At 40.1% G+C, this 12,355-nt stretch overlaps 1 protein-coding gene across 1 annotated transcript in view; it reads left to right on the top strand.

Annotated features, from left to right (window-relative positions):
• ptprn2 (protein tyrosine phosphatase receptor type N2) overlaps nucleotides 1–12,355 on the top strand; it is a 255,259-nt gene that overhangs the window by 104,457 nt on the left and 138,447 nt on the right. Inside the window, exon 10 of the mRNA XM_029661555.2 lies at nucleotides 4,780–4,859. Coding sequence (XP_029517415.2) covers nucleotides 4,780–4,859 — 80 coding nt within the window. The remainder of the gene's footprint in view (nucleotides 1–4,779; nucleotides 4,860–12,355) is intronic.

Here is a 12,355-nt window from a genome sequence, read left to right as displayed (position 1 = left end):
GTTGAGTACCTGAAAGTCTACCATTTGTATAGGAGTAATTAAAACATGTTAATAAGGGATCTCCGAGTACTTCAAAAAAAGGTCTGATATACCTTTACTGGTATACCGTCAAGCCGTGGTGTTATTCCAGACTGAAAAGATTTTATTGCCTCAAAGTTCCTCTTCTGTAAGTTGGCCTTCACACAGGTCTTTCTGTAAATGTGTTATTTTTACATTATTATTATTATTATTATTATTAGGAAAGAAATCCTTATAGTTAACATCATTCAGTGGATATTCAGGAGACTGAAAATAAAACATACACTTAAAATATTTTGTTTCCTCTTTCAAAATATAATTTGGTGAATCATGGATAACTCCATTTGTAATGAGTTTCTGTAAATGATTTTTGGTATATTTTCTATGTTGAAGATTCAAGAAAAAAAGTGTTTCACCATTTTCCATCCAATTAGCTTTATTTTTGTAATACATTACACTTAATCGTTCTTGAATAAGTACCTCAAATTCCATTTGTTTTTCCTCTAACCTATTTTGTGCCGCTATACTACAGTTCCATTACCATCTACCTGCGCTGTTCCTTCCTCTATTTCCTTTATTAGTCAAATCTTTTTTTGACCTAAACTGTTTTTGTTTTAATGATGAGTGTTGTATTGAATGGCCTCTGAAAGTACATTTGAAAGTGTCCCATGCAATAAGGGGAACTACAAGAAAAAGTCAATTATGAATTATTTTGTCTTAGAAATTTTGTAAGAGTTAAATGGAGGCCAATTAGATGGTGGTCTGATCCCATTCGGTCTCCTATTATTACTTTTTTCTACTTTTGATGCCAGAAAGAATGAGACCAGGAAGTAATCAAGACTGCTAGCTTGATTAAGCCGCCTCCAAGTTTATCTCACTAGGCCAGGGTTTTTCACCCTCCATATATCCACTAGTTCTAATGTATCCATGATCTTTGTGCTTGAGGGTGATCGTTTGTAGAGTGATTTCCTGTACGTTCCATTGAGGTACTTAAAACCGTATTATAATCTCCCACCATAATAATAGATTATTTCGTTGCTTGTGAGCTCAACAGATTATTATATATATTTTCGAAGAAGTGTGGATCATCGTTATTTGGCCCATATAGATTAATTAGCCAGATCTGTTTTTGGTCCAATAGCATATTTAAAATAATCCATCTTCCTTGAGGATCTGTTTGCACAGCTTGCACAATTGGATCAACATTTGTATTAATTATTCAAATCACCCCTTTTGAATTTCTTTGCCCGTGACAAAAATATATTTCTCCCTCCCAGTCCTTTTTCCACCTAATCCCATCTATATTTGTAGAATGAGTTTCCTGTAAACAATAGATATTATATTCTTTCTATTTTAGCCATGGAAAAATGTATATTTTTTGATCTGCTAAGCCATTCCAATTATAACTTTCTATATTTATTTCCCCACTTACCATAATGATACTTACCACAACCAATGTTTGTAAACTTACCATTAAAAAGCACCATGATGATTAAGTGTCCATATAGCTGTACCATAATAATATGCACTGTTAAGCTGCAACTTTGTAAACCTCCAATTGTCTTAATATTCTGCCCACTAAAAACTCTCACCATATTTAGGTCTGTTGCCACTAAGACCATCAGACCATCTCCCTGATGCGTCCTAAGGCAAACCCTTAGCCGCCAATTGGTGTTGGCCAGAAGGAAATATGGGCAGTCCCATGATAGCATAAATATCTATGAGGATGCTTAAGAGAACTAACCAAATAACATGGAAAACAGTAAAAAAAAAAAAATATATATATATATATATATAAGAAAATAGTAACAATATCAGATAATATTAATATAAATAATAACAGCACAATCTTATAAATGCCCGCTCATATATTTAGAAAGTCCTAGCAAGGCTGTAAGCATGTCAACCCAGCCTGCTCAGTTCATTTTTTTTAATGAAGAGAAAAGAACCTAAATATATCGCAAGACCAGTCCTTTTTTATGACCATTAAATGCAAGACATATTTCATGTAGTCCTCATTATATCCTGTTCTATTTCGACTAAAGAAGGAAAATGGAGCATAGATTCTAACGGCCGCTAATGACCGCAAGTAAAATGTGTCTTAGGCATTGCATCATATCCTGTTTATATATTTATATATATTATCACATTATATAACAGTATTCCTGTTATATCGTGCCACGGCCGTGCCAGAGCCGACCGCAAGCCAAACACCTAGGCCTATATCATTAGGATCAATAATATAAAAGGTTATAAAAGGTTAACATAAATAGCTTATATAGAAATATATAATATACCTTTCTCTCGCTTAGAGAAGTGCTTCCATAAGCCAATTATTGTATTAGTTCTACCGTTAAACTTGAATCACTTTATCCCAGTGTTAACCAGCCTGCCACACACTAGAGACAACAACTCTCTTGACAATACCTAATCCCTCCATTTGCCAGTGTGTATCGGAAGAATAATCATCATTTACATTTTTTATATTGAGATGGATTTATTTTTATGTGAAAGGTAATAACACCAATTATTTTAGGATTGTATAGGCCTATTCCTATAGAGAACCTAGGCAGGTTTAATTATATAATCCTTTATCCTAGCCCTAACAATAAATCTATTAATATTTATTCAGTTTTATCTTAAAAGATAATTGTTCCGTTTCACATCGGCAAACAAGGACCGCACTATATATCAGCTTTTAGGTCATAATATACCCAACCTCTACAATTAAGCCATATCATATTTAAACCAAACAAAAAACTACCTTGGTATTGCCAATGTACAATCGTCAAATGAAATACATAAAAAAATCATATGTATCAGGGACTACTTCAAAAGGAGGTAGCTATCACTCACAGCCACGTTGTAATCTTCGAGTCCTTGAACATTTGGTTGTTTACTTACAATGTTTCGACCAGGAAGTACATTGTTTATTCAGATTGCCTGCTGCAGTTGTTTGAGAGATGTCCAGTTTGCAGCCGAACCTGCAACATAGAGAAGACCAGCAAGGGGACCCTCAGCATCACGCAGACATGACTTCGCCGTGAGCATTCCTATACATGGAACAGGGAGGACACTTGAATTAGGTTGGTGACATTTGACCTGTTCAAAGGTCAAAACAGTTTAGAGTTTTGTCCCAATTCATCTTCATAACCTAGCCTGGTGGAACCAGCCTGATCACTGCGTTTAACATTCTATTTCACTTCACATATGACATCTGAAGTGAAATTGAAAGGTGAATGCAGCGATCAGGTTGGTTCCACTACGCTAATCACGACCACCATTGATCATGTAGTCAGTGCTCCGTGTTTGTGTGTGACAGACCAGTGTCTTTGATGAGGGGTCAGGAACTGATCTATGCTGCCATGCCTATCAATGGGGCGCTGGCAAAGACCTCACCTCCAGCCTCACCTCTTGCCTGCTCACCAACGGTCGTCGATGGGGTTGCCCAGAATTAGGTAGGTTTAGTCTGACCTCTTCAAACTTCAACATAGTATATTTTTGTTTGTCAAATATCACCTATCCTAACTGCCGTTGGTAATAGAACCGCGACTGTGTATGTGCACTTGGAGACTTGCAAGATGATGTGAGTCCCGACTGAGAGACGGGCTTGATACTGATGTCTCTAAATGGAGAGAGATCTTGCACTCAGCATTAAAATTGTACTTGACACAACTTTTACTTATGTTGTCTTTTTCTGTTAATGAATTGTGGGAGAAACCCTGTTTATTCCGCACCAGGATCAACTCCTGTTGAATACGGGACACCACAAAGGAAGGTATGATCGCCCCGACATGTTTTCCAAGGTAGCCCCATTACCACCAGGCAATGCCGATAGGCGCAGTATCTGTATCAGCTGGGAATGATGATGAAAGGTGTACATTGTTATATTAGCAGAACACTGCTTCTGTGGTATTATGTAAAGGGTTGTTTATTCTACATTGACCTGTTAATACATTTAAAAGTGATCAAAACACTTAGTTTACAATATCTACATCAATTCAGAAATTGCATTCTTCTCACATTACTCTGTAGGCTACTGACCTATTCAAAGCTTCCTCCGGCATCTCACCAGACATTTGCCTGTAGTTATTGAACTCGACCTGCAGGAGGTTTGAATGTTGTGATTGAGTGGGGGAAAACAGCTGCAGGCAAGGTTCTGACAGATGGGTGTGTCTTGGTGGTGACAAGGACACACCCAAGAAATACACACATCAAACCACACCCCCAAGCCAACTCCCGTTTGGCTTCTGTCATGGCCGCCAGCATTTCTTGAGGAGCAAGCCAAAAAACGAGGCCAAATCAGCGGTTCCTCTACTCTATAAGATGTGGCCATCTATTGATTTTATGTTACTAAACGATCACAGTAGTAATTCTTCAACGAGTCTGTTACCGCGGTTTGTGTTTTGAGCACATACCCCCTAAAAGGTCTGTTCCTGGCCCTGGACAGACGGGTAGCCAGAGATGAAAAGCAAACAAGGTTCTCAGCTGCAATACGGGGCCACAGTTCCATGTTTTTGGTGTTTTTTTCAAATTCAAACAAAGAGAGAAAACAACCCCCCTTCCATTGTCTGTGTCCATGTCCACTATGAAAGGTGCGAGTTGATTTTGAAGCTCGCTGGTCGCCGAAGCTCTCAGGGAGTCGCTCTGTCTTTCTCGACTCGTCTCTATTCCTCTCTTTCTACCTCGGACTGCGGTTCAATTGAAGGGTATTGAGTTTGGGGTGTTGCTAATTTGGTCTCTTTTTCTTCTGTCTTCCAGAGTGCTGGGTCCAGCTGTGACCTTCAGGGTGGGCACCAACCCTCACAATGTTAGCACTGCAGATGTGGCTCACGTTGCAGGTAGGACCATTCTCACAGTTACACCAACCCATATCCCCCAAGATCCACCCACCATTATCATGACCGATCATCACCATTTATTGAATAATGTGTCCCCGAACAAAGGGGGGGTAGGCCCACATTTTTTTTCCCTTAACTGACTTGCCTAGTTAAATAAAGGTCAAATAAAACATACAATACATGTACATTGACAGTCACACAGCACACACACACAATGAGACACACAGGGTTTGTGTGCTCTACCCATGCAGCACACAAACCCACACAGCAAGTAGAAATTATTAGCTACATTTCTAACTCAGCACATTTAAATAGAAAGAACCACATCGTGCCAATGACCTCCATTATACTGGATTTAATTTCCACCACCTACACACCATTTTGTCATGTTCTCTCTGTTTGAGTAAATGAGAGTCTCAGATCCACCGCGCTTGATAGGATAGGTATCACAGTGTCCTTCTAGTCCGGACAAGCCATGTCTATAAGATTATTAACATGGTGTAATGACCAATGAGGATCATTTTCACACAGGATAACAAGCTGGACACACTGCTGTTCCTACTGAGATAAATAGTCTGCATCCCAAATGGCAGCCGATTCCCTATTTAATGCCCTACTTTTGACCAGGGCCCATAGGCTTAGTATTAGGGCTCTAGTCAAAAGTAGTGCACTATATAGGGCGTAGGGTGCCATTTGGGATGGAGAGTGTGACTCTCAGACAAGCTAGTCTTCGTATAGCCAGATAGAAAGGTGTCATGGCGAGAGAGAGAGAAATAGGATTTGATATTTCAGTATGCACCGCTCCTGCACCGCACCACAACACCGCTGGCATTGTCTGAGCTTGGGACAACACGGGAGGGTGTCGCCCTTGCTTCGATTGGAATTGACTTTGCGAAGCAGAGAGCAACAGTCCAACAGTCAATAACACCGGGGTTGGAACAACAACAGTAACAACACTAGCACAAACCTCATGGAGCCTTTTTTTATTGGCTGAAATGTGCTGTTGTTCCATTGAAAGGAATTTGGCACCACTCTACTCCTGTTGTATTATAGGGTGGTATATGGGGGTTTGTTTCTGTCCTATCCATTTACAGAGATGCTACAACAACAACACTACACTCTTAGGGGGGAAAAAGGTGCTAAGTAGAACCATACAGGCTTCTTCGGTTTGTCCCCATAGCGAAACCCTTTTTGGTGCTAGGTAGAACACTTTGCAGAGGGTTCTATCTAGAACCCTCTATATAGGGTTCTTAAAAGAACTCCCTGTATATGGTTCTACCTAAAATCCTCTATGAAGGGATCTACCTAGAACCATCTATGAAGGGTTCTACTGAGAACTCTTTTTTTTCTTTCTTTTTTTTCTTTGGAGGGTTCTTCCTATGAACAGTTCCACCAGCCTTATTAGCCTTTCAAATGTAATTATTTATGACAATACATTACATATAAACTCAGCAAAAAAATAAACATCCCTTTTCAGAACCCTGTCTTTCAAAGATAATTCGTAAAAATCCAGATAACTTCACAGAGCTTCATTGTAAGGGGTTTAAACACTGTTTCCCATGCTTGTTCAATGAACCATAAACAATTAATGAACATGCACCCGTGGAACGGTCATTAAGACACTAACAGCTTACAGACGGTAGGCAATTAGGGTCACAGTTATGAAAACTTAGGATACTAAAGAGGCCTTTCTACTGACTCTGAAAAACACAAAAAGAAAGATGCCCAGGGCCCCTGCTCATCTGTGTGAACATGCCTTAGTCATTCTGCAAGGAGGCATGAAGACTGCAGATGTAGCCAGGGCAATAAATTGCAATGTCCGTACTGTGAGACGCGCTACAGGGAGACAGGACGGACAGCTGTTCGTCCTCGCAGTGGCAGACCATGTAGCACAACACCTGCACAGGATCAGTACATCCGAACATCACATCTGCGGGACAGGTACAGGATGGCAACAACAACTGCTTGAGTTACACTAGGAACGCACAATCCCTCCGTCAGTGCTCAGACTGTCTACAATAGGCTGAGAGAGGCTGGACTGAGGGCTTGTAGGCCTGTTGTAAGGCAGTTCTTCACGAGACATCACCGGCAACCACGTCGCCTATAGGCACAAACCCACCGTCGCTGGACCAGACAGGACTGCCAAAAAGTGCTCTTCACTGACGAGTCGCGGTTTTGTCTCACCAGGGGTGATGGTCGGACATCATCGGACTGAACCTTTGGTCATTGCAGGCAAGACATCCTCCTCCCTCATGTGGCACCCTTCCTGCAGGCTCATCCTGACAGGACTCTCCAGCATGACAATTCCACCAGCCATACTGCTCATTCTGTGCGTGATTTCCTGCAAGATAGGAATGTCAGTGTTCTGCCATGGCCAGCGAAGAGCTCGGATCTCAATCCCATTGAGCACGTCTGGAACCTGTTGGATCGGAGGGTGAGGGCTAGGGCCATTCCCCCCAGAAACTTGCAGGTGCCTTGGTGGAAGAGTGGGGTAACATCTCACAGCAAGAACTGGCAAATCTGGTGCAGTCCATGAGGAGGAGATGCACTGCAGTACTTAATGTAGCTGGTGGCCACACCAGATACTGACTGTTACTTTTGATTTTGTACCCCCCCTCGTTCAGGGACACATTATTCCATTTCTGTTAGTCACATGTCTCTGGAACTTGTTCAGTTTGTCTCAGTTGTTGAATCTAGTTATGTTCATACAAATATTTACACATGTTAAGTTTGCTGAAAATAAACGCAGTTGACAGTGAGAGGACGTTTCTTTTTTTGCTGGGTTTATATGGGCCTAGTTATACCCTAACACAGTGGTGTTAGGAATCTCCTGGTTTACAGGCCACATTATGCTGGCTTGCAAGTGAATTGTAATACGGAGTTAGGCTATCGAACAAGTGGAATTTTTAATCACCTGCAACCTGCATTAAGAATGACTGGCAGTGTATGGAAGGTTAAATACTGAGACTACCTCAATCATCTAAACTGAAACAACCATCTCAGCAACGGGTGAAATAAATCCAATTACTAACAGATTGGATTAGTTTAGAAAACTGTATATTATTTATATTTGTGTAGCATAAAATTAATCAACCAATCATTGCAAAAAAACACAGATATTACAGTAAAACACACAATTCAAAAAATCTCACTGCAAAAGAGCATGCTGGGAAATATTATATATGGTTGTATGTAGAACCTTTCTTTCCTCTCAAAGAATCCTTCTTGCCTTCCAAAGAATCATCAAAGAGCCTGTTCTTCCAAAAACAGTTCCTATGATATTAAAGGTTCTAGGTAGAACCCTTTGCTTTACAAAGAACCCTTGTCTTCCAGAAAGGGTCCTTCTGATCAAAATAGTCCTTGGTAGAACCCTATCCCTCCACAAAGAACCCCTTTGGAACCCTTTTTTTCTAAGAGTGTATGAAATAGGTAGAAGGGGTTTTGGGGATTGGGGTGTGATATGATTTGAGACATAAAGATGGCTGGAAGATGATGAAAATGTGTTTGGAATGGTTGGTGTTACATGGGTTTTGAAGCCAGGATTGTGCAAGCACCAGAATAACAGTTATTCCATGGTTCTAGTGCTGTGGACCCCTATGGGTACATCCATTGGTACTAGGTTGAGATACTTTCTTTGTGTGTGTGTGTGTACGTGCCTGAATGCTTGTGCCTACATGCCTGTGTGTGTGTGTTTCTGTGTGCGTGCTCATGCGTGCGTCTGTCTATGTGGAGTGATTTGAGTGTTGATTAGGCACCGTGGTGGGAGACCTAATGACTGCAGCGAAATGCCAGACCAAATGTTAAGTCAACATTATCAGCAGCCTGACTGCTATTGATGAATTATGAATCCAGCTGACCAGAATACCAATGACTGACCGAGATTTGCCTGTCAGGAGGAATACTTAGATATCCCCCTTACAAGGTTTCAGTTGGGAAATGAATAGGGCATGTATACATGTAGATTTACAGGAAAGCCGTAGATTTACAGGAAAGCCGTAGATTTTCAGGAAATCCATAGATTTACAGGAAAGCCGTAGATTTTCAGGAAATCTGTAGATTTACAGGAAAGCCATAGATTTACAGATAAATCTATTACAATGTTTACACATTTACCATAATATACAGTAGTATAAAGTTGTGTATAAAGATTCATATACGTAGAATAAGAAACATTCAGTTTGTATACGGAAGTCAAACACAACTATTATCCTGCATTATTATAAATTGTTTTCCTGAATGTTTTACAACTATAAAACACTCAAAGATCAAGGACAACTGCGGTACAGTGACCAATGTGATATGATCATTTTTCATGATTTCAAAGCCGTCTCTTGCCGGTGCTTCAGAAACAAAATGAATATTCTCTGTGTTGAATGTAAAACAGAAACTGAATAACACTCTGCCTCCTGGGTAATCCTGGGTTACATTTGACCTCTGTTTGCCAGTGCATGAACAACATGGCCGCCTGATGAACTCGTCGCGCACACACACACACACACACACACACACACACACTCGTCAAACCCTTGGGCTCATTGTGTGTTAACCATTGACTGGTTTCCAGGTTTGTGCAAAATAAATGGAGGAATTGTAAGGTGTTTCTTTAGTTTAGCTCTATAGTGAGTATTTTTCTTGAAAAAGCATTCTGTTGACAATAAAGCAATTTTGGTGGAAATGGTCAGAACAAGAACACAATGATTAGGATTGGAGAATAGGCCTGTGTCAATGATAGCTCAATTTGAATGAATACATTTTTCCTATGTCTTTGTGAAAATCTTAAACTTGCAACTGGGGCCCTATTCATTCAAAAACATTTCTCCGTCCACATGTTATGACATTTACATTGAGTAATGTTTATCAGTACAACGTACACTCCCTATGCAGCCATGATAAAGTGTTACATTTAACATGTGAGGGAAGATGTCTGGGAGTTGTTTTGATACATGTCTACTAGATCTGTTTTGATATGTGGGTCGTTCCACGAAATGGATGCCTTTTGCGCGGAATAATTCCTCATTTCATGAACACCATGTGGCCCCATGCTCTACACCACATGAGGAGTAATGGCCGATGATCACCTGGATCCTCAACTCTATTAGAGGGCCAACGTCAACTTTATTAGTTTGATATTATATGTGTTTATTTGTACAAAGGATATTTGATCATTGAGAACATTTTGGATTTATCTCAAACATGCTTTTATGCAGAACAAAACATAGAAAACCAATATGCAACAAGTTCAATGATTTTACTGAGTTACAGTTCATAGAAGGACATCAGTCAATTGAAATAAATTCATTAGGCCCTAATCTAGGGATTGCACATGACTGGGCAGGGGTGCAGATATGGGTGGGCCTGGAAGGGCTTAGCTCACCCACTTGGGAGCCAGGCCCAGTCAATCCGAATGAGTTTTTCCGCACAAAAGTGCTTTATTACTGACAGAAATACTCCTCCGTTTCATCAGCTGTCCGAGTGGCTGGTCTCAGACGATTCAGCAGGTGAAGAAACCGGATGTGAAGATCCTGGGCTGGCGTGGTTACACGTGGTCTGCGGTTGTGAGGCCCGTTGGGCGGCTTATGGTAGAGAAATGAACATTCAATGGTGGACACTCTCCTTCAAATCTTGAGAAATCTGTGGCATTGTGTTGCGTGACAAAACTGCACATTTTAGAGTGGCCTTTTATTGTCCCCAGCATAAGGTGCACCTGTTTAACGATCATGCTGTTTAATCAGCTTCTTGATATGCCACACCTGTCAGGTGGATGGATTATCTTGGCAAAGGATAAATTATCACTAACAGAGATGTAAAGAAATTGAGAGAAATAAGCTTTTTGTGCGTATAGAAGATTTCTGGGAACTTTTTATTTCAGTTCATGAAACATGGGGCCAACACTTTACATGTTGCATTTATATTTTGTTCTGTATAAATATTAGTTAGGCAGTTAAATAAGTGTCCGTAACAGGGTTGACACACAGTGTGGTACAGGTGCAGATAAAATGCTCTTAGTTCATAGGATTGTAATGCCTGAGATGGGAAAAGGTGTTTTTCCGTAGTCTAAAAATACCCTCCATCCTATTGAATGTTGAAAGAAGAGATATTTTAAAGTTAAATATTTTACATTTCTTAAGTTTGCATTCCAAAAGGCACCCATTTTGTGGAATGACCCATATTTCATAGAAAAGCCATAGGGAGAGAAAGGTCCCATTGAAAATCCTTCTTATAGGGAGAGATCCCATTGAAAAGCATGGTGTGCATCCCAAATGGCACCCTATTCCCTATATAGTGCACTACTAGTAGACAGATATATATTTTTTAAACACCCAAACATCTTCACTCATATGTAAGATGTTAGTAGTGCACTAGAAAGGGATTATGGTTCCATTTGGGATGCACATGGACAGTATAAAGAGGAGATTTGATATCTCAATGAAAGCATTGCCATCTTTTGGCTGTGGGTTGTTACGGGTAGAATAAGAAGTGAAAATCATGATGGGAGGTCTCACTGTATTAGTGAAGGTAGGAGCTACTAGGAGCTCTTGTGTTTTGCTCAACTGGAAAACTGGCGGACAATGACCTGTGCTCACTAAACCCCCGCACGGCTAGAAAACAAAAGAGAAGGCGGCTGCTTTATAATAAAAGAAACTAGGCTAGTGTGTGTGTTTGTGTGTGAGTGAGAATCATTTGCAAGGGAAATTATTTATTCAAGTTTTGATGAAGAGCTGACCAAGCTGTAAAAAAACAATGTTGCAATTTGTCATTAAAGACACTCTTGCTTTTTGCTCCTTCGTTCTCTCTCTCTCTCTCTCTCTCTCTCTCTCGCTCTCATAGAATGAGGTTCTGAATGTGGTGAAAAGCTGTGTGCTTCAGACTGATCGGCAAACATGTAAATCACCTTCACATGGGAAATTGGTTCTGTCAAAATGTGTTACGCTCACTACTAACCAACGTTTCTTTAGCCATGAGAAATGTAATCCCTCTCTCATTTTCTCCTTCTGTTTTTTCCTCTGTGTACAGTAACCGGGTAGGTGGAAACATGCATTGGTTGTTTTGTGTTTCCTTAGAGCAATTGCTCTATGTGGACCAATATCATTCATACAGTGTTATACACATTTACATGCCTTTCTGAAACATCCCAAAATTCATGTTTTTTTCAGGGGGTTTTGGGGGATTTATATTGTGAAGAAAATGCCTCCCTTTATAGAAAAATCACATGATTTTACATGGAAGAATTTTCATGTGACATTTTCACGTGAAATGTCATATGTGAAATTATGTGAAAAAGTGTTTTTGGAACACTTTACATGTGGTCACATGTTTTCACATGTGTAGTTTCGTGTTATCATATGTTGCTTTACATGTTGTCACATGTTATTAAATTAACTTCACATTGGAGCACGTGATCACTTGAAGTCATTTGAAATGAATGTGGTTTTTTTTTCCCCTGCGCTGTTAGGAGGCAATTTGTATTATCTTCCATCTTCTTGAACAGATTTATT

The sequence above is a fragment of the Oncorhynchus nerka genome, linkage group LG6 (genome assembly GCF_034236695.1).
Source record: "Oncorhynchus nerka isolate Pitt River linkage group LG6, Oner_Uvic_2.0, whole genome shotgun sequence".
NCBI classification, from domain to species: Eukaryota; Metazoa; Chordata; class Actinopteri; order Salmoniformes; family Salmonidae; genus Oncorhynchus; species Oncorhynchus nerka.
The sequence above is the reverse complement of the archived record's forward strand: the minus strand, read 5'-3'. Positions and strand labels throughout refer to the sequence as shown.